At 40.5% G+C, this 25,025-nt stretch overlaps 1 protein-coding gene across 3 annotated transcripts in view; it reads right to left on the reverse strand.

Annotated features, from left to right (window-relative positions):
- Positions 1 to 13,010: 13,010 nt before the first annotated feature.
- Positions 13,011 to 25,025, reverse strand: part of CDC123 (cell division cycle 123) — a 77,270-nt gene continuing 65,255 nt past the window's right edge. For 2 of the 3 annotated variants that reach the window (XM_066233118.1, XM_066233116.1), the window contains 3 exons: positions 22,963 to 23,091; positions 17,444 to 17,581; positions 15,279 to 16,837 (listed from right to left, as the gene is read on the reverse strand). In XM_066233118.1, coding sequence (XP_066089215.1) covers positions 16,811 to 16,837; positions 17,444 to 17,581; positions 22,963 to 23,091 — 294 coding nt within the window. In that variant the 3' untranslated portion in view covers positions 15,279 to 16,810. Of the gene's footprint in view, positions 14,561 to 15,278; positions 16,838 to 17,443; positions 17,582 to 22,962; positions 23,092 to 25,025 lie in introns of those variants that run through there. The other variant, XR_010725658.1, reaches the window with a different exon arrangement.

Consider the following 25,025-nt stretch of genomic DNA (forward strand, 5'->3'; position numbering starts at 1 on the left):
AGGTAGGAAGTGAGTCCTAGGGAATTGTATGGATGCTGGTTCCACTATAGGCAATGCTGTGGGAGCAAAAAGGCCAGGTGTGCAAGTAGACCAGAGAAAATAAACACAGAGGAATGTCCTGTTAGAGCCCTTCCCCCAAACAGAGAGGAATCCAGTTACTGGATTATTATAACATAGAGGTAGAGAGCTCACTGAAATCGCACAATGACGCAATAGGGCAGTAAGATATTCTATTCACTGAGCATTTACTATGATGCCAGGAACTGTCCTACACTGACTCCTGGCAACAAACAACTCTGTGAGGCAGGTACTACTGCCATCTCCACTTTATAGACTGGGAAACAAGGAGCACAAGAGATTCAATACCTTGGCCAGGATCGTGCTGCTGGCAGAAGGCAGAGCCCGTTCTAACCCCGGCAGGCTGGCACGCGAGTCGGAGAGAGGGATAGACAGAGACAGACAGACAGAAACGGAGAGATGAGAAGCATCAATCATTAGTTTTTCGTTGCGCATTGCGACACCTTAGTTGTTCATTGATTGCTTTCTCATATGTGCCTTGACTGCGGGCCTTCAGCAGACCGAGTAACCCTTTGCTCGAGCCAGCGACCTTGGGTCCAAGCTGGTGAGCTTTTGCTCAAACCAGATGAGCCTGTGCTCAAGCTGGCGACCTTGAGGTCTCGAACCTGGGTCTTCCGCATCCCAGTCCAACGCTCTATCCACTGCGCCACCTCCTGGTCAGGCTGGTTTAAGTTTTTACATGACTGAATATCCATACATGCATGGGTGAGAAAATCTACCTAAGAATTCTACACATTAAATGTCTCAAATAGTCAAGAAAACCAGTGATGCACAAAATACAACTTAAGTCATTTTTAGTTCACATGGAAGACTTAACAGAATTAAATAAGGATCAATTCGTGAATCTCCAAATAACTGTATTGCTAAATATTAACTCTATTGTATGAAGAGAAAATTGCACTTACTTTATAAACATCAGTAAGAACAACCAGTGGAAGTTCACATTAAACACTTATAGTAGGTCTTTTTTTTTTATAAATTTTTATTAATGTTAATGGGATGACATTAATAATTCAGGGTACATATATTCAAAGAAAACATGTCTAGGTTATCTTGTCATTAAATTATGTTGCATACCCCTCGCCCAGAGTCAGATTGTCCTCCGTCACCCTCTATCTAGTTTTCTCTGTGCCCCTCCCCCTCCCCCTAAATCTCTCCCTCCCTCCCTCCTGCGTCCTCCCTCCCCCCACCCCTGGTAACCACCACACTCTTGTCCATGTCTCTTAGTCTCGTTTTTATGTTCCACCAATGTATGGAATCATGTAGTTCTTGTTTTTTTCTGATTTACTAATTTCACTCCATATAATGTTATCAAGATCCCACCATTTTGCTATAAATGATCTAATGTCATCATTTCTTATGGCTGAGTAGTATTCCATAGTGTATATGTGCCACATCTTCTTTATCCAATCTTCTATTGAAGGGCTTTTTGGTTGTTTCCATGTCTTGGCCACTGTGAACAGTGCTGCTATGAACATGGGGCTACACGTGTCTTTACGTATCAATGATTCTGAGGTTTTGGGGTATATACCCAATAGAGGGATTGCTGGGTCATAAGGTAACTACCTATTTGCAGTTTTTTGAGGAACCACCATACTTTCCTCCATAGTGGTTGTACTACTTTACATTCCCACCAACAGTGTATGAGGGTTCCTTTTTCTCCACAGCCTCTCCAACATTTGTTATTACCCGTCTTGTTGATAATAGCTAATCTAACAGGGGTGAGATGGTATCTCATTGTAGTTTTGATTTGCATTTCTCTAATAACTAATGAAGCTGAACATCTTTTCATATATCTGTTGGTCATTTGTATTTCTTCCTGGGAGAAGTGTCTGTTCATGTCCTCTTCCCATTTTTTTATTGGATTGTTTGTTTGTTTGTTGTTGAGTTTTATGAGTTCTTTGTAAATTTTGGATATTAGGCCCTTATCTGAGCTGTCGTTTGAAAATATCAGTTCCCATTTAGTTGGCTGTCTGTTTATTTTGATATCAGTTTCTCTTGCTGAGCAAAAACTTTTTATTCTGATGTAGTCCCATTCATTTATCTTTGCCTTCACTTCTCTTGCCATTGGAGTCAAGTTCATAAAATGTTCTTTAAAACCCAGATCCATGAGTTTAGTACCTATGTCTTCTATGTACTTTATTGTTTCAGATCTTATATTTAGGTCTTTGATCCATTTTGAATTAATTTTAGTACACGGGGACAGGCTGTAGTCGAGTTTCATTCTTTTGCATGTGGCTTTCCAGTTTTTCCAACACCATTTGTTGAAGAGGCTTTCTTTTCTCCATTTTGTGTTGTTGGCCCCTTTATCAAAGATTATTTGACTATATATTTGTGGTTTTATTTCTGGGCTTTCTATTCTGTTCCGTTGGTCTGAGTGTCTATTTTTCTGCCAATACCATGCAGTTTTGATTATTGTGGCCCTATAATATAGTTTAAAGTCAGGTATTGTAATGCCCCCAACTTCATTCTTTTTCCTTAGGATTGCTTTGGCTATTCGGGGTTTTTTATAGTTCCATATAAATCTTATGATTTTTTGTTCCATTTCTTTAAAAAATGTCATAGGAATTTTGATGGGAATTGCATTAAATTTATATATTACTTTGGGTAATATGGCCATTTTAATTATATTTATTCTTCCTATCCAAGAACAAGGAATATTTTTCCATCTCATTGTGTCTTTTTCTATTTCTCTTAGCAATGCCTTGTAGTTTTCTTTATATAGGTCCTTTACATTCTTTCTTATGTTTATTCCTAGGTATTTTATTTTTTTTGTTGCAAACGTGAAGGGGATTATTTTTTTGAGTTCGTTTTCTAATATTTCATTGTTGGCATATAGAAAGGCTATGGACTTCTGTATGTTAATTTTGTATCCTGAGACCTTACTGTATTGGTTTATTGTTTCTAGTAATCTTTTTGTGGAGTCCTTTGGGTTTTCAATGTATAGGATCATATCATCAGCAAAAAGTGATACCTTTACTTCTTCTTTTCCGATATGGATGCCTTTTATTTCTTTGTCTTGTCTGATTGCTCTGGCCAGAACTTCTAGCACCACGTTAAATAAGAGTGGAGAGAGTGGACACCCCTGTCGTGTTCCTGATTTAAGGTGGAAAGTCCTCAGTTTTACGCCATTTAATATGATGTTGGCTGATGGTTTATCATATATGGCCTTTATTATGTTGAGATATTTTCCTTCTATACCCATTTTGTTGAGAGTCTTAAACATAAAATTGTGTTGTATTTTATCGAAAGCCTTTTCTGCATCTATTGATAAGATCATGTGGTTTTTGTTCTTTGTTTTGTTGATATGGTGTATTACGTTAACTGTTTTACGTATGTTGAACCATCCTTGAGATTCTGGGATGAATCCCACTTGATCATGATGTATTATTTTTTTAATATGTTGTTGTATTCGATTTGCCAGTATTTTGTTTAGTATTTTAGCATCTGTATTCATTAGAGATATTGGTCTGTAGTTTTCTTTTTTTGTGCCATCCTTGCCAGGTTTTGGTATGATGGTTATGTTGGCCTCATAAAATGTGTTTGGAAGTATTGCTTCTTCTTCAATTTTTTGGAAGACTTTGAGTAGAATAGGAACCAAGTCTTCTTTGAATGTTTGATAGAATTCACTAGTATAACCGTCTGGACCTGGACTTTTATTTTTGGGGAGGTTTTTAATAGTTTTTTCTATTTCCTCCCTGCTGATTGGTCTGTTTAGGCTTTCTGCTTCTTCATGACTCAGTTTAGGAAGGTTGTATTGTTCTAGGAATTTATCCATTTCTTCTAGATTGTTGTATTTGGAGGCATATAGTTTTTCATAGTATTCTACAATAATTCTTTGTATATCTATGATGTCTGTGGTGATCTCTCCTCTTTCATTTTGGATTTTATTTATTTGAGTCCTGTGTCTTTTTTCCTTGGTGAGTCTTGCCAAGGGTTTGTCGATTTTGTTGATCTTTTCAAAGAACCAGCTCCTTGTTTTATTGATTTTTTTCTATACTTTTTCTGTTCTCTATTTCGTTTATTTCTGCTCTGATTTTTATTATCTCCTTTCTTCGGCTGGTTTTGGGTTGTCTTTGTTCTTCTTTTTCTAGTTCCTTAAGGTGTGAAGTTAAGTGGTTTACTTCGGCTCTCTCTTGTTTGTTCATATATGCCTGAAGTGATATGAACTTTCCTCTTATTACTGCTTTTGCTGCATCCCAGAGATTCTGATATGTCGTATTTTCATTTTCATTTGTCTGTATATATCTTTTATCTCTGCGCTTATTTCTTCTTTGACCCATTCATTTTTTAGAAGTATGTTGTTTAGTTTCCACAATTTTGTGGGTTTTTCCCTCTCTTTTTTACAGTTGAATTCTAGTTTCAAGGCTTTATGATCAGAGAATATGCTTGGCACAATTTCAATTTTTCTAAATTTGCTGATATTGTCTTTGTGGCCCAACATATGGTCAATTCTTGAGAATGTTCCATGTACACTAGAGAAAAATGTATACTCTGTCACTTTGGGATGAAATGTCCTGTAGATGTCTATCATATCCAGTTGTTCTAGTATTTCATTTAAGGCCACTATGTCTTTATTGATTCTCTGTTTGGATGACCGATCTAGAGCTGTCAGCGGTGTATTGAGGTCTCCAAGTATGATTGTATTTTTGTCAGTTTTTGTTTTAAGGTCAATAAGTAGCTGTCTTATATATTTTGGTGCTCCTTGGTTTGGTGCATATATATTAAGGATTGTTATGTCTTCTTGATTCAGTGTCCCCTTAATCATTATGAAATAACCATTTTTGTCTCTGAGTACTTTTTCTGTCTTGTAGTCAGCATTATTAGATATGAGTATTGTTACAGCTGCTTTTTTTGGGGGTGTTGTTTGCTTGGAGTATTGTTTTCCAGCCTTTCACTTTGAATTTGTTTCTATCCTTGTTGCTTAGATGAGTTTCTTGTAGGCAGCATATAGTTGGATTTTCTTTTTTAATCCATTCTGCTACTCTGTGTCTTTTTATTGGTAAGTTTAATCCATTTACATTTAGTGTAATTATTGACACTTGTGGGTTCCCTATTGCCATTTTATAAATTGCTTTCTGTTAGTTTTGTATCTTGTTTGATTCTTCTCTTTTGTTTTTCTATCGTTTGTTTTTGTTTGTTTGTATTCCATACTTCTTTCCTCTGTTGCTACCTTTTTTAAGTCAAGTGTTTTTGTGGTGGTTTTTTCAAGGGTGGTTACCATTAAGTAATGAAAAGGGTACCTACCATATTTATTGTAGTACCCTTTCTTGTGAGTATTTCTGCGCTTTATCGTCCTTTGCTACTGTTAATCTTCATCTTTTCTCCCTCTTTTTTTTTCTTTTGTTGTCACAGTTTAAGTTTGGTTTTATTGTTTTCTTGGTGGAGCTGTTACTTGTGGTTATGTTTTCTTTTGTTCTTTGAATCTGGTTGGAAAACCCCCTTTAGTATTTCCTGGAGTGGGGGCTTTCTGTTGATAAATTCTGTCATCTTTTCTGTATTTGTGAATATTTTTATATCTCCTTCATACTTAAAAGGATAGCTTTGATGGGTATAGTATTCTTGGCTGAAAGTTCCTCTCTTTCAGGGCTTTAAATATTGGGGTCCACTCTCTTCTAGCTTGTAGAGTTTCTGCTGAGAAATCTGATGATAATCTAATAGGCTTTCCTTTATATGTTGTATTCTTCTTTTCCCTGGCTGCCTTGAGAATTTTTTCTTTGTCATTGGTTTGTGTCATCTTCATTATGATGTGCCTTGGAGTGGGTTTGTTGGGGTTAAGAAAACTCGGTGTTCTGTTTGTTTCTTGAATTTGAGGCTTTAGTTCTTTCCACAGGCTTGGGAAGTTCTCATCTATTATTTGTTTGAGTATATTCTCCATTCCATTTTCTTTCTCTTCTCCCTCTGATATACCTATTATTCTTATGTTATTCTTTCTGATGGAGTCAGACAATTCCTGTAGGGTTTTCTCATTTTTTATTATTTTTGAGTCTCTTTCTTCTTCTCTCTGTTGTGCCTCAAGTTGCTTGTCTTCTATTTCACTGATCCTGTCTTCTATCTGGGCTGTTCTATTAGCTAAGCTTGTTACCTCGTTTTTCAGCTCTTGAATTGAGTTTTTCATTTCTGTTTGATTTGTTTTTATAGTTTCAATTTCCTTGGTAATATATTCTTTGTGATTGTTGAGTTGTTTTCTGATTTCCCTAAATTGCCTAAATTGCCTAAATTTCCCTAAATTGTTGATTTCTGTGTTTTCTTGTATATCTCTGAGAATTTTTAAGATTTCTATTTTAAATTCTCTGTCATTTGGCTCCAAGGCTTCCAATATGTTAAATCTTTTCTCCATATATTTTTCCACATCTATTTGTGTTACCTCTCTGTCTTTTGTATCCATAATGTTCGATTTCATTTTTCTTATTGGCATCTGAAGGTGGTCTTGATCATAGTGTTAATTAGAATTAATAAAAAATAAAAAGGAAAAAAAAGAAAAAAGGAAAACACTCCACAAAAAAAAGTAATAACTTATTATTTCCCCCTTTTTTCTTTCTTCTCTTCCCCTCCTCTCACCTCTTTAGGGTATTCGTGATGACCTGTGAATTATATTATGCTAAATGGAACAAAAACTGCCTATAATGGAGGGCCTGATTTGGGGTGAAGAGTTCAAGGGGCAAAAAAGGGAGTAGGGACCTACTAAATACAAAAAAAAAAGGGGGGAGAAAATCTTAGACAAGCATAAAATGATTTGCTTGTAAGTGATGGTCGACTAAGAGATATAATGAGAGGGATGAGAGGGAAACAGAAAAAAGGAGAGAAAAAACAATAATTAAAGAAGAAAAAAATAAAAATAAAAAATAATAAGTAAAAATCTGTTGTATTAAGTGGAGCGAAGACTAAATACAATGGAGACTTTGGGTTGGGAGGAATGCTAGTGAGTTAAAAAGCAATGTAAAAAGTGCCCAAAATGCCACAAAAACAAACAAATAAAGGAAAACCAAGAACAAAAGCAGAAAAAGAAAAAAAAAGAACAAAAAACCCCCCCACAAAAACTTGAGTCCCAAATTAAATAATTTGTTTGTGATTGAGGCTTAAATGGGAGGAAAAGTAAAAGGAGAAAAGAAGAAATGAATAGAAAGGAAAAAATAAGAGTAAGAGAGAAACGAAGGAAGAAAAAAAGGAAAGGAAAAAAAAAACAAAAGGGGAGAGAGTGAGAGTTAAGGGTTTTGGAGTGTAACCCTAAAGGAGAGTTAGGATGAAGAAAAGAAATAAAATGTAACACTCATGGGTAGTGTAGTTCAAGAAAAGGGTAGCATAAGATGGGCAGAGAGTAAAAGGACCGAGGTGGAAGAAATAGAAATAATAATAAAGGCAATAAGATAGAAGAAAGAAACAACAACAACAAAGAATTAGTGGAACAAGTTATAAAGTCTGTGGATTTTTCTTGATTTTGAGAGGTTAACTTCTTCCTTTTTTCTTTTCTCTCCCTCTTCCTGGTTGGTGATTCTGTACCCCAGGTTCTGCCCCTGTGTCACTCTTAGGTAGGAATGTGCAGTTGATGGGATCTATGGCAATGTCATATAATTGGCTTTAGTCTCGCTGGTAGTCAAGGCTTGTTGGCGTTTGCAGAGTCCAACAATGAAAGAGTTTGCTTTCCTGGAGTCTCTTTCCTAGTCTCCCCTTCCTGAATTAGCAGCCTGGTGATCCAGCTATGAGGCTGCCACTGTTTCTGTCTGCGGAGTAAGAGACTCAAAGAACTGGGAAATCCCCACTCTATCCTCACTCAGCGCAAGGCTCTGGGTAAGGCTCTGGCAGTCAGAGCCTCCAGCGTAATCAGGTGGGGCTGGGAGTCAATTGTTGTCAAGGTGACTGTTCAGCGCCTATCATTCAGTTGGACCACTCAACCCAGGCTTTCCACACTTGGTAGCCTGTTTTGGCTGGGAAGAAGAAGCACTAGTCGCTGTTTGCTTTATGGATCTTAATATCTGCCAAGTCCCTCTTGTTAGGTATATCCCTGAATATGGAGGCTCTGTCAATCAGAAGTTGCCTCCGCCCCTTTAGCGAAAGGCACTGAAAAATATCACGCCTCTTGTCTTGGATCGCTGAACTGGGAGAGATCTTATCAATTAGAGCCCCGTGGGTGCGTAGATTTCGTGGGTTAAGCTAATTTCAGTGATTGGATCCGCAGCTGTGCTCCAGAAAGTATTTCAGGCTGCCTGCGCGCCCCTCCCCCAACGCTTGATTGTTAGCTTGAATGGCTGGGTGAGGTGCCCCGCCCACGGAGAGAATCTCCTGACTAGGAAAGACAGCCTTAGCGCCCCTCCCGGACGGCGGCTCGGGGCGCGGGCGCGGTTTCTCGGCACGCCAGTGGCCGGGGACCGCGGCACGGGGCACGCGTGCAGTTTCTCAGCACGCCAGTGGACGGGGACTCTCTGGACTGCGGCACGGGGCGCGCGGGGTTTCTCCGCACGCCAGTGGACGGGGACTCTCTGGACCACGGCACCGCGCGCGCGGTTTCTCGTCACACCAGTGGTCGGGGACTCTCCGGACTGCGGCACGGGGGCACGCGCGGTTTCTCAGGGCATGCAGGGGTGGCCGCCAGTGCCCAGGCTGCCGTCCCCGAGTGTGGGCGGGCAGCTGCATGTGTGGGTTGACTCACCACAGGTGTACTCCCTCCTCGGCAACAGTCCTTTTGCTTTCAGTGTGTGTGTGGAACTCCGGAATGCTCCGAGGATAAATTTTTCTGTTTCTAGTTGATAAATTTGTTGAGATTTTGGGGAGATCTGTCGGACGCGCTGCTCATGGCGCCATTTCCGTGACGTCACTCCTATAGTAGGTCTTCTAACAAACTAAGATTACTACTTAAAATATGTAAGGACAATTTTGTTATCTTATTCAACTTCTTAGCAGAATGCCACATAGCTGAACACAGACCCATCTTTTGGTTTTCCTTCCTGACGCCACCTTTCAGTCTGGCCCTACCATTCCACACATGTCCCACTGTTGGATTTACCCCCAGAAATGCCTGGGGCCTTAACTAAGTAGCCTCATCCATTCCAATGGTTTCAAGTGCTAATATAATGTTAACTCCCCCAGTTTTCATCTCTAGTCCAAATTACCTTTTGAACTCTATCTAATATCTCTCTTTAAAAATTTTTTTTATTTTTCAGGGATTTGGCATGGTGTTGGGGCCAACTTGGACTTGGTGAACATGTTAAGGACACTACTCTTTTATGGATTCTTGCTGTATTGGCCAAGAGTTTGCTTAAAGGCTTTAATCATTGTAAAAAAAAATAGAAGACTGGATAAAGAAGATGTGGCACATATACACCATGGTATACTATTCAGCCATAAGAAATGATGACATCGGATCACTTACAACAAAATGGTGGGATCCTGATAACATACGGAGTGAAATAAGTAAATCAGAAAAAAACAAGAACTGCAGGATTCCATACATTGGTGGGACATAAAAACGAGACTAAGAGACATGGACAAGAGTGTGGTGGTTACGGGGGGGCGGGGGGAGGAAAGGAGGGAGAGGGAGAGGAGGTGGGGGAGGGGCACAAAGAAAACTAAATAGAAGGTGATGGAGGACAATCTGACTCTGGGTGATGGGTATGCAACAGAATGGAATGACAAGATAACCTGGACATGTTTTCTTTGAATATATGTACCCTGATTTATTGATGTCACCCCATTAAAATAAAAATTTATTTATAAAAAAATTTTTTAATTTGATTTTAGCAAGAGAGAAAGGGAGAGAGACAGGGTACACAGATCTGTTCCTATATGTATCCAGTATCTCTCAACATCTTTATTGAGATGTCACTGGAATCTCAAATTCTTCATGTCTAAAACCAAAATCTTGATTTCCCTCCTGAACTGGTCCCTTGTAGTCTTTACCATTCTTAGGAAAACAAAATCACCTACCACCAAATAGCTCAAATTAGAAATCTTGAAGGTATTATGCTAAGTGAAATAAGCCAATCAGAGAAAGACAAGTATCACATGATTTCACTCATATGTCAAAATAAACTAACAAACAAAATAGAAACAGACTCACAGATACAGAGAACAGAGTGGTAGCTGTCAGAGGGGAGAAGAGGGGTGGGAGGCTGAGTGAAAAAGGTAAAAGGATTAAAAAACCCCTCAGAGACACAACAGTGTGGTGATGACCAAAAGGATTGGGCTGGGGGTGGTAGCAGAAGGTAAAGGGGACACAAAAGGTGATGGAAGGAGATTTGACTTGGGTGCTGAACACACAATACAGTGTACAAATGATGTGTTACAGAATTGCATACCTGCAACCTATATAGCTTTATTAACTAATGTCACCTCAATAAATAAAGACAAAATAAAAACCTCGCCAGCGGTCCTGACTCTTCCTGTGGCACCATGCCCTACATCCTGTCATTGCTTCCTTCCAACTGTATCTCCAACCTCTCACCTCATTTCGTCTCAGTGCCACCCTGTTGTGGAAGCCACCACTGTCACTCCTAGGGCTGTGCTAACTGATCTGCTTTCCACATAGAAACCAGAATTACATTTCAAAACCCTAGGCCTAGACTATGTCTCCCCTTTGCTTAAACTCCTCAATGGCTTCCCATCTCACTTGAAAATGAAAACCCAACATATTTTCTTGGGCAAAAAAGGTCCTGGCATGAAAAAAAGGCCCTGGCATAACCCAGGCCCTGCCCATCTCTCCTCTCACCCACGGTCCTCTGAGCTGCTGCAACTCTACCCGAGGCCTCTCCCACCTCAGGCTGTCTCCCACAGCCGCTCTGGGCGGGACCTCTCCACACGGATCATCGGATCATCATTCCTTCTCATCCACCCATCTCAGCTTAGCCTCCTCAGCCCTTCCTTCTCTCACCAAAGCAGGGATCTGTACCACACTCCATCTTCTTTCCAGTGCCCCGCTCCTCACAATTCCGGACTCTATAGGTTCTTGTTTATCATAGCATATTCAGGTCTGTGAAGGCAGGAACATCCAGCACTTAACCGCTGTCCTGCATCCATGTTTGCCAAATGAGTCACTGCAGCAGCTCCACCTGTTAGTTTTTGTCTATACACATTTAAAATTGCTGTTTTATTTTGGTTTTCATTAATTAAAAAAAAAAAAGACATTTGAATGCATTCTCTCTTGAGGTAATCAATGCCAGACTCACTGCCCAACCCCATTACATGGGGCATTTAGCTATTTCACCAACTCCTTAGTGGTTGCTAGTTCCTATGTTCCTATTCCTCAGGAGTCTTCTTTTTCTGGAGACAGAAAGGGAGAGAAAGGGAGAGACAGAAGCACCAACTCGCCGCTGCTGCACGTTAGTTGTGCACTGATTGCTTCTCCTACATGCCTTGACCAGGGGTCAGACCAGAACCACGCAAGCTGAGCCAGCGAGCCCTTGTTCATGCCAGCAACCCTGGGATCACATCATGCAAGCCGGCGTCCTCAGCTCTCCCAGGGGACACTCTGTCCTTCGTGCCACCACCCATCAGGCTCCTCAAGCCTCTTCTGGATGTGCATACACAATCTATTTGCACTGTGTGTGAGTGGGGAGTTTACCATTGATCGTTTTCTTAGCATACTTGCTGAACTGTTTTCCATTAGCCAAAAGAGCACATAACTAAACAATTAAATAGGAACTTTGTCTTTAAAATGTCTAAAGTAGGCCCGTTCTGTGCAGACCTGGTACCTCTTTTGGGAAGTGCCACCTCAGGAGATTCTGGCATCTGCCATGGCCAATGAAAACCCCAAAGAAGTAAAGACTGAGAACAATAATATTAATTTGAAGGTAGAGGGGGCAAGGAGGCTCTGTGGTGCAGCCCACTGAGTCAACTAATAAAAGCTGATTGTGAATGACAGGGTTTGTTAATGAGGCAGATTAGATTCTGAGTTGACAGGTAGCTGATCAATGAAGCAGACACACTTGCACAGTTGAAAATGGAGGATGAAAAGACAACTGATGTGTTCCAGCAGCAAATGGGGGTGTGCGTGGGGGGCTGCTAAAAAGGGCACCTGCTACTTTACTCCACAATTGTCCTTTCAGACCAAGAAACAGACTCAATTTAAAAACTGCAATTTGGCCCTGACCGGATAGCTCAGTTGAGAGTATTGTCCTGATATGCCAAGGTTTTAAGTTCACCCCCAGTCACAACACATACAAGAATCAACCAATGAATGCATAAATGGGTGGAACAGCAAATCCATGTTTCTCTCTTTTCCCCTCCCTTCCTTTCTAAAAAAAAAAATCAATAAATTAAAAAAAAATTTTAACCGTAATTTGGTTCTACAAATCCTGCACTTCAGTCTAGTTTTCTCTATTTTTTCACGTTCCCCTTCCCCACTTCTTCATTGAACATAAAATAACTGATGCATGTGCACAAGCATTTGGATTTTTTAAAGACTAAGTGGCATGTTTGACCAATGTCTGATGGAGATGTGATGGGGGAAAATACCAATTCTGTGAAAATACCCCCTTTCTCCATTAGTGGGTATGCTCATTCAGATCTGAATGGTTTTTTGTTTGTTTCTGGGGTTTTCTTTGTTTGTTTTTTTGAGAGAGGCAGGGAGACAGGAACACTGAGCTGCTCCTGTATATGCCCTGACTGGGGATTACACCGGTAACTTCTCGAGGACGACGCTCCAACAAACCAAGCTATCCAGCCAGGGCTTAATTTTTATTGATTTTTAGAAAGTCAGAGAGAAGAAGGGAGAGAAAGGGGAGGAGGGAGGGAAGCATTCATTTGTTGTTCCACTCAGTCGTGCATTCTCTGGTTGCTTCCTGTGTGAGCCCTGACTGGGGATCGAACCCACAACCTTGTCATTTAGGGACGACCACCCTCCACCAACTGAGCTAACCAGTTAACTCTTATCTTGATATTTCCGTAAGTTATTTTACTCTCCCTATTTAACAAAAAAAGAACATAGACATTCTTGCATATCTTGTTTGATCGGAGAATTTTAATCTTTTTCATTTATCATTGTGAAATCAAGAACAATTTTATAACATTTTTGTACATAGCTGTTACATACAGGGCAATCTGTCTTTTAAGTAGGGATAAACTACTCTAAAAGAAATGAATCCTAGATAGTTTTCCTTCGCATCAAGTATCATGTTATTTAAATCAACTTCTTGTTTGTTTTTAAAAAATGTCAAAAAATGGCTAAGTCACCTCTCAAAATCAGCCTGGTTAATATAAACATGATACTGAATCAACTTTTCAAAGAGTTTTCATTTAATTTTTCAGTATTCTCTATTTTTATTTTATTACTCTATATACAAATATGAGATGAATTTGTACTTTTATTTAAAAACAAATATTTTTTGAAAATTGTATTAAAATAATTTGTCCTGGTTGAAACATAGCTGTAAAAAATATTAAAACTCTTAGAGAAAAGCATTAGACTAGAAGTTCTTTTGTGATCTTGATTCTGCTACAATCAATAACAAGTCTTTACCTCCTCTGGGAAACAGTTTTTCCAGTGTTAAAAAAACCCACAAAAACCAACAACAAACAGAAGAAGAAAGGAAAGAAGGGAGGGATCAAGGGAGGGAGAAAAGGGGACAGGGAGAAAGAAAAAGACACTGGGCTGAATGATGTCTCAAGTCTCTTTCTATTCAAAATTTTCTTCATTCTGTTAAGAACACCTTGTCTTTAATAAATACACAGAGGTCTGCAGACCAAATGCTAACCACAGTTACCACTGGTGGGGGCTCATTATGTATGACATGCTATATGAAACGCTTTACATGTTTATCTCATTTAATAGATACTTGTGCTAATGATAATGACTCTTCCACTTTATAGGTAAGAAAGCAATCTAACGCTCATAAAACTCAGTCATATAAAGCTTCTGTTTGTTTTTTTCAGGCACAAACCTCAATTACCAAAAAGAGAAATAGCTGAGCAGACAAAAAAAAATTACGAACTCAGAAAATGCAAGTCAAAGTGAGACTTATTAAAGCAGAACTTTTGGGCAAAGTGTGCTGTGCTGGAGGCCCCTGGTGCGTGCCACTGCCTGCAGGACAAGGTAAACATGCCGTCCCAACCTGTCCAACCTGTCCAAATCACCAGATGGAATGTCTTCTCTTCAGAAGACAGAACCGTAGGATCAGGCAAAGGAGTAACAAAGATACTTACTTTGGAAATGCAAGCACAAGCCTGAAGTACTTCAAAGAAAGAATGATAATGCCAATAAAATAAAAGGATAATTCAAAACTAATCTTCAGACGGCATAAGTGGTACTAAAGTTTAGGAGAATATTTTCTGCATGTTATCCTACATTTAATATTAACATCAGGGTAATCAACTAAAATTAAATACAGTAAAGGCAACAATGTAGAAAAATCAATTTTTTAAATATAAAGTGAGAGTTGAACTCAACAATTTCCCTAAGAAAATTAATGCAAAATTTAATGAGTTCTACACAAATTATACTGTTTATGAAATATTTTCCAAATTTTGCTTGATTCCTTTTATTATACATAGCCTCATTTTTTTTAAATTTATTAAATTTAATGTAGTGACATTGATAAATCAGGGTACATATGTTGAGATAAAACATCTCTAGATTATTTTGACATTTGATTGTGCTGTATACCCCTCCCCCAAAGTTAAATTGTCTTCTGTCACCTTCTATCTGGTTTTCTTTGTGCCCCTCCCCTCCCCTCCCCCAACCCCTCTCCTTCTTCACCCCATCCCCCCTCCCCCCCAACCCCCACCCCCATCCCTGTTGCCATCACATTCTTGTTCATGTCTCTGAGTCTCATTTTTATGTCCCTTCTATGTATGGATTCATGTAGTTCTTAGTTTTTTTTCTGATTTACTTATTTCACTCCGTATAATGTTATCAAGGTCCATCCATGTTATTGTAAAGGATCCGATGTCATCATTTCTTACGGCTGAGTAGTACTCCATAGTATATATGTACCAAAGCTTTTTTTTTTTTTTTTTTAATTTTTTTATGAGTTTTTTTTATTAATTTTTAGAGAGGAGAGAGAGAGAGAGAGAGAGAAGGGGGAGGGAGGAGCAGGAAGCATCAACTCCCATATGTGCCTTGACCAGGCAAGCCCAGGGTTTTGAACCGGCAACCTCAGCATTTCCAGGTCGACGCTTTTATCCACTGCGCCACCACAGGTCAGGCCTGTACCAAAGCTTTTTAATCCACTTGTCCTCTGACGGACACTTGGGTTGTTTCCAGATCTTCGATACATAGCCTCATTTTTTTCAACTGGTATCAAAACATTTACCTTTTTTTTGGTCTGGTAAAGGACTATCTTGGTAAAGCCAGTTTCCAGAGTGAAGCTTAAATCAACTCGCAATATAAAAAATACAAGAAGCCCTCCACGATGAGCTGATAAGACTCCCATGAGCAGTTTTAAAAAACAAAGTACTTTTGAAGCACCTGTATCTCAAACAATTGGCTTCAGAAATGGCATTTAATACACCAAGTACAAAGATCACAACTTGATCTTTGTGTTTGTATTGTGATTGTAACTGAGAAACTACACAGAAAGCTACATGGTTTTGAGACAGTCAAGAAGGCGTCTACAGCCCTACCACCCTGAAAGCGCCGATCTCATCTGATATCAGAAGCCAAGCAGGGTCAGGGCTGGTTAGTACTTGGACGGGAGACAAGAAAGAAAGAATGTGTTTTGTCATTACACCTAATTTGACTTTACTGGACAAAGAAGGCACGTCTGCCTCACCTCTCTCCACATCTTCCTTGGGCAGCACTCACACGTGTCTCCTGTGATAAGAATCATCCCTCTAACTAGTAAAATATTGATACCTGGGCAACTGTAATGTCTGTTTCCTCAAATTTCTCTGTAATGTAAAATAACATATAAGAAGCACTTAGCAGAGAGTCTTGCACAGAGTCAGTACTCAGTCACTGAGATGTCGCCACCACTACCACCACCACCACCACCACCACCACCACCACCATAGTCAATTAGGCCACTAAAGAATAGTTACAAAAATGATGGCCTAAAAAAGTGAATCTACTTCCCAACATTTTCAGTATCTTTTAAAAAGGCCAAATCCTAATTGATCTGTGACTGTTTTACTAATACACAGGGTGACACAAAAGTAGGCTTATAGCTGTTTGTATGAATTACAAGACTAGACTCGGTTTAACGCACTCACAACTGTAAACCTACTTTTGTCCCACCCTGTATATTAAGGTGGTTATATATATATATTGAAAATTTCAAGGTTATTTCAGTTTGACAAGTCTATTCTTTTAGCTATATCCAAACTGAAGCTAAACTAATAGAAAGATTATATGAAAATTCTCCAAGGAGAAAAAAATACTTTCTATGGTAATATGAGGTTCTATTTTTTCAATGGGAAAGGAATGATTAGGAAAGACCCCACTTCTGTATACCAAATATAAATTTGCCCATCCACCTGATAGGTATAAAAATAGCACAAGAAACAGATACATCTAAATAGACTGAGCAAAAAGAAAAAGGTATTTCATAGAAAGTATTTTATCATCAGAACAGTATGGTTTCCTATGTTTAAGATCTATTTATTTTGTTATTTTTACAAGTAGCCAAGTCCCTCTGTTTTTTCCCCAGCTTGATATACACACTGACTATAAAAAGCTACTGATTTCCACACTGCCCACCCCACCCCCATCAGACTGGGTTAATACGAAGTTTTGAATTATGAACGGCTTCCTGAAGGAGCGGTGGTTTCTTCCTTAACTTGGTCTTGAACTCTAGCACTCTACTCAGTCATCCTCTTGCTGATTTCTTTTCTGTCAAAGGAAACCAAGACTACATTAAAATAACAGTGTAACTGGCACAGATAGTCAGGCAAGATCACTTGCTCTATCAGCAAGTATCATTTTCTAGAGGCCTTGGAAGAAGATGTAGGAGAAAATTATCATAAAAATACATGCCTGAGCTTATTTACTCAACTAGTTTATCACGTTGACTCCATGGCATATTATCATCAGGTATTGGGAGTATTTCATATTATCATTAGGTATTGGACTAACAGTACCACGTAGGAACACATAAATACAAATACAAATACTCCCCTTCTCCTTTCAGTAACTGCAGTACATCTCTGAGCTTCTCTCAGCCCTGTCACAGTACACATACTTTCTTTAAAATCAGAATTATTGTGAAAATTATTCAAAAAGCCTACACATCATAAAAAGATTTTTGTCATTTTAATTATTAAATAAGTCATTCTCTCTCTGTTCATACTTCATTATCAAATGATGTTAATTCAGTAACTCTGCCCCTTTAGTTCATAATCATCCAAAAAGAAGTACAGCTAGAATAAGACTGTGAAATATTAAAAAACCAGTTTGCAAACAAAAATGACTAGCACATTGAGTATACATAGACTTTACCAGTTTAAGAAAATCAACAAGTTTGTGAGCATCTTCCCCAGTAGAGAGGTCTACAAAGTCCTTGGGCAGTCGGTAACTCAGGTAGGGACTGGGCTGAACCGTAACTTCACTGTTTGTACAACGGAAAGCTGGACAGTCCTTGACAAAAAACAAAAGGAAAGTCTGAGAAATTTTAAGTCTCTTCTCCAAACTGAAAAAGGTTCTGTCATAACAATTTCAACTGCATGTTCTCTTCTATACTAGGTCAAGGAAGAAGTAAGACTCTGACATAAAAGAAGAATTCCAAGATTGTAAAATATTTCTACATAACCATAAAGTATCTGAAAACAGTGTCCTGGAGAGCCAAGCCGACCCCTTAATGCCATCTGTGTGCAGCCCGTGTGTGCTATAAATGGAGCATGTATCCCTTTAGCAAGGTGGGTCAGAAGCCTCAGACCCGTTACCTCTGGCCTCAAACAATCTCATATAGGCCAGAATGCTTTATAAATGTTACTGTTTTCTTCAGGTGCACAATTAGGAAGCACTGCCTTAGAGAATAGTTAACGAGGACAAGCAAGTGCTTTGGATTCCTAACACTCCTGTACTTCCTTTATGTCATTTAACTTATTCATTTGTGTATATGTCTCACCACCTGTGTGTAAATTCGAGTAACATACTGAACACTTTTTCACATTCTTTTTTTTTTTTTAGCAAGAGAGAGAGAGAGAGGGGCAGATAGGGACAGACAGGAAGGGAGAGAGATGAGAAGCATCAACTCTTAGTTGTTCATTGATTGCTTCTCACATGTGCCTTGACTGGGGTGGGGAGGGTGCTCCAGCTGAACCAGTGACTCCTTGCCAGCGACCATGGAGTCATGTCTAGGATCCCGATCTCAAGCCACCAACCCTGCGCTCAAGCTGATGAGCCCATGCTCAAGCCGGATAAGCCTGTGCTCAAGCCAGCAACCTTGGGGTTTTGAACCTGGGTCCTCAGCGTCCCAGGTTGATGCTCTGTCCACTGCACCACCACCTGATAAGGTTTCACATTTTTTAATGTACAGCTGAATCTTAGCAGCAGCGACATTAGAGGCACTAACCTCCTGAGCAGTCGAAATCCTCATAAAACTACAGCTGTCTATCAGCACGTGCAGAGCCCGACTGCAGAGCCGACCCTTGAGCAATGTGGCTTTAACTACAAAGGTTAGCTGGAAAATACCCAAGTAAAAGTGGATGCACGCAGTTCAAGTCCATGTTGTTCAAGGGTCAACTGTGCTTGCTTAGAGCTCGCATACAGTATTTTTTTTTAACTGGCTAGGGGTGTCTGACCAGGTGGTAGTGTAATGGATAGTGCGTCGGACTGGTATGCAGAGGACCCAGGTTCAAAACCCTGAGGTCACCGCCTTGAGCGTGGGTTCATCTGGCTTGAGTGTGGGCTTACTAGGTTAAGCATGGGGTCACTGACTTGAAGCCCAAGGTTGCTGGCTTGAGCCCAAGGTCACTGGCTTGAGCAAGGGGCCACTCGCTCTACTGTAAACCCCCCCCCCCCCATCAAAGCACATATGAGAAAACAATCAATGAACAACTAAGGAGACTAAGGAGCTGCAATGAAGAATTGATGCTTCTCAAACCTCTCCTTTCCTGTCTGTCCTTATCTGTTCCTCTCTCTTTCACAAAACAACAACAACAACAAAACTAACAACCAAAAAAACCCGGCCAGGGCAAGCCTGTATAATATTTACATGATGGCTTGTGCCAAAAAGGCTTTCGGAGACTGAAGGCCTTGGGTTTGGACTTCATGGGTGACAGAAGCTGAGGGATGGATGTTTCCAGCAGATGGAGACAGGCCAGAAACTTGAATTAAACAGGACCTAGAAAGCAGGCCATATTTCATGACAGACAGACCAATCATCTGACAAGTATTTATGAAACACCGAATTTGTACTGGACTTTTCTCTAGGTGTAGGAGATAAACTGACAAACAAGACAGACAGACAGTCAATAAGCGAAGAAACAAATTAACAAGATTATTTCAGATAGTAAAAGTGCTAAGAAAACAAAACACAGGCTGCTACCTTAAGAGGAGAACAGGTACTCTACTTTTAGAGGGGTGGTCAGGTAAGGTCAGGTCTTGCTAAAGAGGGGCTATCTGGACAGAGAGCTGGAGAGGATGATGAATGCAGCCTCGTGAGGTCTGGGAGCAGGACACAGCTCTGAAGACAGTGAGCAGCTAGTGCAGAGATGCTAAGGCAAGGCAGGGCTTTGAGCTTTGAGGAGAAGGCAGGCCTGGTTTCTGTGGAGTGGAAAACGGGCAGGAGGTGACTTTGGGGAACAAGCAGGAGCCATTTCCTCTTTCCCTGTGTCATCCCCCAACTTCCAATATGATGTTGTTTAGATTAAGAAAAAAGAAAAAAAAGGAGGGAGGGAGGGAAGAGAGAGAAAGAAAGAAAAGATCAGACTATATTATTTGGATCATAGCTTGAATCCTGTATCAACTGTTTCTATTCAATAACCATCTCTTATATTTAAAAATAACCCTGTGCTGAATAATTTATATTCTCCTTGACACTCAGATTTAGCCACCCACAACTATAAGATGACAGCAGGGATAAAATTCCTTCTCTCACTAATTCAACAAACGTTAACTGTGCCTGGTATTGGGCTAAGCCCTGCAGATACATGAAGGGCAGGGACTCCCTGTGTGCTCAGAAGCTTGCAGTCTAAAGCAGGACATGGGCAAGCCAACAGGCAGGCACCACACAAGAGAAGAGCCCTGACAGAGAAAACAATAGAGCTGAGTCTGATCTACAGAAATAGGGCCAAAGAGCGCCAAGGACAGAGTAACGAGAAGAAATATTTCAGAGACAGACAAAAGGAAAGGTGGTCCCTCTGAAAGCAAAGCAGCGGCCAGGAGAGCAGCAAGAAACCCAGGAGGAAGCACATGCCATAGAAGCCAAGGGGAGGTGTTAAGAACAAGAGGGTAACGTGTTCTAACAGTGCCAGGCAGCTGAGCGAGAGAAGGGACAGTCTGTTGTTCACCAGAATTAGCAACAAGTCAGAGGAGCCCTTGCCAAGAGCAGTTATGTGAATGGCAGGGACTGAGGTCAACTGGGTTGAGAAGTAACAGGTGAGATGGGTGAGAAGCAGCAGGCCGCGAGGACAGGTGGGTATACACGGAAGCGGCTGTGCCGATGCACATCTACTAAGCAGTTACAGAAAAGCAAGTCACACAACAGCATGAGGGGACACTAGTGTGATCCCCCTTATGTAAAAATACGTGGTGTATCCAAAGAAATGTCTGGAAAAATATTAACTCAAGTGGTATGGATGTCTATTTCAAGTGGTGGGATTTCTAGTCGTCTCATTTTTTTAAATGGCTGTGTTTAAAAAAGAAAATAAAAAACTTAAAAAAAAAAGATGTAAAACACAAGAAATACCAAATGAAAACTACTACATAAGTTCATATATAGTATAATCTCATTTATTTAAACAAATTTATTTGTATGCAGGAAGGCATGTTAGTGTTAAAATAAAAGCAGTGGTTGTCAACACGACTGGATTATAGGCGATTTTAGAATTTCCTTTAAAAAATGAGCATGTAGTATTCTTTTGGCAGAACAAAGCTTTACAAAGTTGTTTAAAGGGAGTCTGGCTGTGAAGATGAAGAGAAAAGGAGAGAGTAGCGGCCCTGGCCGGTTGGCTCAGCGGTAGAGCGTCGGCCTGGCGTGCGGGGGACCCGGGTTTGATTCCCGGGCAGGGCACATAGGAGAAGCGCCCATTTGCTTCTCCACCCCTCCCCCCTCCTTCCTCTCTGTCTCTCTCTTCCCCTCCCGCAGCCAAGGCTCCATTGGAGCAAAGATGGCCTGGGTGCTGGGGATGGCTCCTTGGCCTCGGCCCCAGGCGCTAGAGTGGCTCTGGTCTCGGCAGAGCGACGCCCCCTGGTGGACGTGCCAGGTGGATCCCGGTCGGGCGCATACGGGAGTCTGTCTGTCTCTCCCCATTTCTAGCTGCAGGAAAATAAAAAAAATAAAAAATAAAAAAAGGAGTAGCTTAATAAAGATACGGGCTTAAGGATTTTGTCTTTTTAAAATGGGAACAATCTGAGATCATAGCTGGTAGATGGGAAGAGACCAGAAAACAGGCAGACAGACAAGAGCACAGGCATGTGGAGAGATGGGAAGACCAGGAAGGTGGAGGTGCAGCATAGGAGGCCTGCAGACAAGCCTGCGGGTTTGATAACGATGAACCGAGTGAGTTCTCACCAGTTGGTTACCTTTTTCTATGAAGAAGGACATGAAATCTGGGCTGAGAAGAAACAGAATAGAGAGGATCTCAAAAGCGCAGGAAGGTGTGAGAGGGCCGCTGTGGCTGATGGAAGAGAAAGTTGATGAGAGGAACGAGACACTGTACCAAGGACCCACTTGACATTGGGGTCATGGTTGTGAAGAGACCCTCGTCTGAGCATCTTGGTCATTTCCCTCTATCACTGTCAGCAGCTCCGGGGCTAGGATCAGAATAAACAAGCACGTGAACTGACCCACCAGGAGTCAAGATTCTCCTAGGTGGGCAGGACACAAGGAGCCAAGAAAAGGAAAAATTAGCAGAAAAAAATTTACCAGATGACCATTTATTTTTCTTTTTCTGTTTTTCTTTTTAAGCAAGAGTGAGAAAGAGAAAGAGAGAGGAACAGGCAGGGACAGACAGGAAGGGAGAGAGATGAGAAGCATCAACTCATAATTGTAGCACCTTAGTTATTCACTGATTGCTTTCTCATATGTGTCTTGACTGGGCTGGCTCCAGCTGAGCTAGTGACCCCATGCTCAAGCCAATGACCTTGGGCTCAAGCCAGCGACCTTGAGCTCAAGCCAGCGACCTTGGGCTTCAAGCCAGTGACCTTGGGCTTCAAGCCAGTGACCTTTGTGCTCAAGGCATGGGATCATGAATATGACCCCATGTTCAAGTCACCAACCCCCATTCAAACTGGTGAGCTGTTGCTTGAACTGGATGAGTTCACACTTAAGCTGGCAACCTTGGGGTTTCGAACCTGTATCCTCAGCATCCCAGGCTGAAGTTCTCTATACACAGTGCCATTGCCTGGTCAGGAAGATGACCATTTCTTTATATGAAGCGAAATGAATGAATCACCATGTACACCCTTTTTTGCTCACATCCATGGGCAAGACTCTATTAGTAAATTTGTTATACTCTACACATCCTAAGGGTACAAGTCGCTACCTTACCAAGTGCCTACATAACTAGTAATTATTGAGGATATTAAAAAGTCCCCTAGCCTGACTCGTGGTGGCGCAATGGATAAAGTGTCAACCTAGAATGCTGAGGTCATCAGTTTGAAACCCCGGGCTTGCCTGGTTAAGGCACATATGGGAGTTGATGCTTCCTGCTCCTCCCCCTCTTCTCTCTATATCTTTCTGCACTCTCTCTCTTCTCTCTAATAAAAATGAAAAAAATCTAAAAAAAAAAAAATTAAAGAAATATTAAAAAAAAATGTTGCCTTTATGTCTTTTTTTATTTTTAGTATCTTACCTGATCCAGAGCATCTCCTCCACTAAAATCACCTTTTAAGTTTCGTTCAGATATCAGTTCTTCCCAAGTAAACAGCAGTGAATCGGTTACTTCACCAAATGGATTAAAATCAATTAGCCAGACTTTCCCCTGTAGGACAGAGAGAAAATTTAAGAGGCATAAAATAAAAACAAACATTTAAACTCTTTAATCTGTCTTATAAGAAAGATCATTTTCATATTATTTTACCCAAAAGACAATCTTTAAAAATGTTATAATTTATTTCAAAAGAGAGTTCCTCCAAATTCTATCGAAAAAGGGCCACCTGTCTAAGCCAGTTGCCACAGCCAGCCTTATCTAAGGGAAGGTATTTTAACTTCTGCGTCAGATCACATGAGAACCTTTAAGTCAGGAAAAAGAAAAATCTCACAAAAGGTTAAATGGAGCATGACTGTTTTGAAAATGAGCAGGAATGCTTTAGGGGAAGGGGGCAGTGTCTCTTACTACCTTTCAAGATTATCTTTGCCCTGCAGAGGCAAGAAAAAGCCAGTTCTGGAGAACACCATTCCTTACCCCTGAGAGGCTGCCGCTGCAAAGGGTGCATTTTCTTTGAAGCATGTAGAAAGATGGATGTAAATGCTGTTTTCTTCAATTTTAATGTAATATTTGTCTATATGCTAAAGACCTTAATATCACATGAATGAGAGAGCTAAAAATATATATCAACCTTTAAAAGAAATTTCTAACTTCTACTCTGAGAGCAGAGGTGAGCAAATGAATCCTTCTGAGCTGGTCAGACTGTGTTAAGCTGGAGTCAGGGCCAGCTAAGGATACAGTGGCGGAGCACGGACATACAGAACTAGGAACCTGAAATCCTGCCGACAACCATGGAGAATAAGTGATATTCAGCGATACATGTTTCCTTCAAACTTTCATCTTCGCTCCTCTTGATTTTTCTCATTGAAATATTCATATCGTTGTACCATTTTATTGATGATTAGGCTTTTCTGTAAATGTGTAGTAATCATGTCTCGATCAGACATGCATGTGTACAGCCAGTAGCCGTGGCCACCATCACAACCACCTGGCCCATGCAGGTTCACATTTGATTTGGACAGACAGTAATGAAATAACGGAACCAGAACTGGTGGGCCATTACCTTTAATCCTAGCTTGCACCCAGCGGGCAAGAAATACACACAGTGGGAAAACACTTCCCTTTCCATTCAGGGTTCCCAAAGCCAGTGACTCATCCGAGTATTCCTAGAATCAAAGGTTTCTACTTCACCAGCCTATGCTCCACATCTCCTTCTCTCTGCACAAACTGGTTTCAACTTCAGCACTCTGCCATCTTGGCTGCCTCTCCTCTGCAATGCTAATTTCAGGAACCAAGAGAGAGAAAGCCCCTGGGCTCCCTTATGTTATAGTGTAGAAATTAAAGCCTTTAAGCCAGTATACAAATAAGGAAGTCTCTGATACAAAGCCACTTATCTGAGGCATAAATAGGATTCTTCATAAGAGTGCACCACCCCACATCATGCAACAGTCAAGGGTGTAGGCAAAAGCTTTGTTTTGAAAAGATCTTAGTATTAAAATGGTGGGAAGGGTTTAGTCTTAAAACTAAGCCTTAGGCTATAAAGACCCTGCCTGCTTACAGCCTGTCCCCCAAACCCAATACAAACTATAAGTGAACAAACATATATATATTTACAAACTTATTTGACCTACAATATGTAAAATTACAAATGCTAAGGAACTCAACTGCTAAGCCACCACTACCAATATCTAGCACCACTTTTCATTTGGGTTAAAGAAAAAACTTAAGAACTGTATTATTGGGACTTACATCCAACAGCAGAAACATCTTGTAAGTGGCAAAGAACATCATAGTAAAGTCTGCGCATGCACCACTTGGGTGAGTTTATTTATTTTATTTATTTTTTTGTATTTTTCTGAAGTGAGAAGCAGGGAGGCAAAGAGACAAGACTCCTGCATGTTCCCGCCTGGGCTCCATCCGGCATGCCCACCAGGGGGCGATGCTCTGCCCATCCAGGGTGTTGCTCTGTTGCAACTGGAGCCATTCTG

Source organism: Saccopteryx bilineata, chromosome 5 (genome assembly GCF_036850765.1).
Source record: "Saccopteryx bilineata isolate mSacBil1 chromosome 5, mSacBil1_pri_phased_curated, whole genome shotgun sequence".
NCBI lineage: Eukaryota > Metazoa > Chordata > Mammalia > Chiroptera > Emballonuridae > Saccopteryx > Saccopteryx bilineata.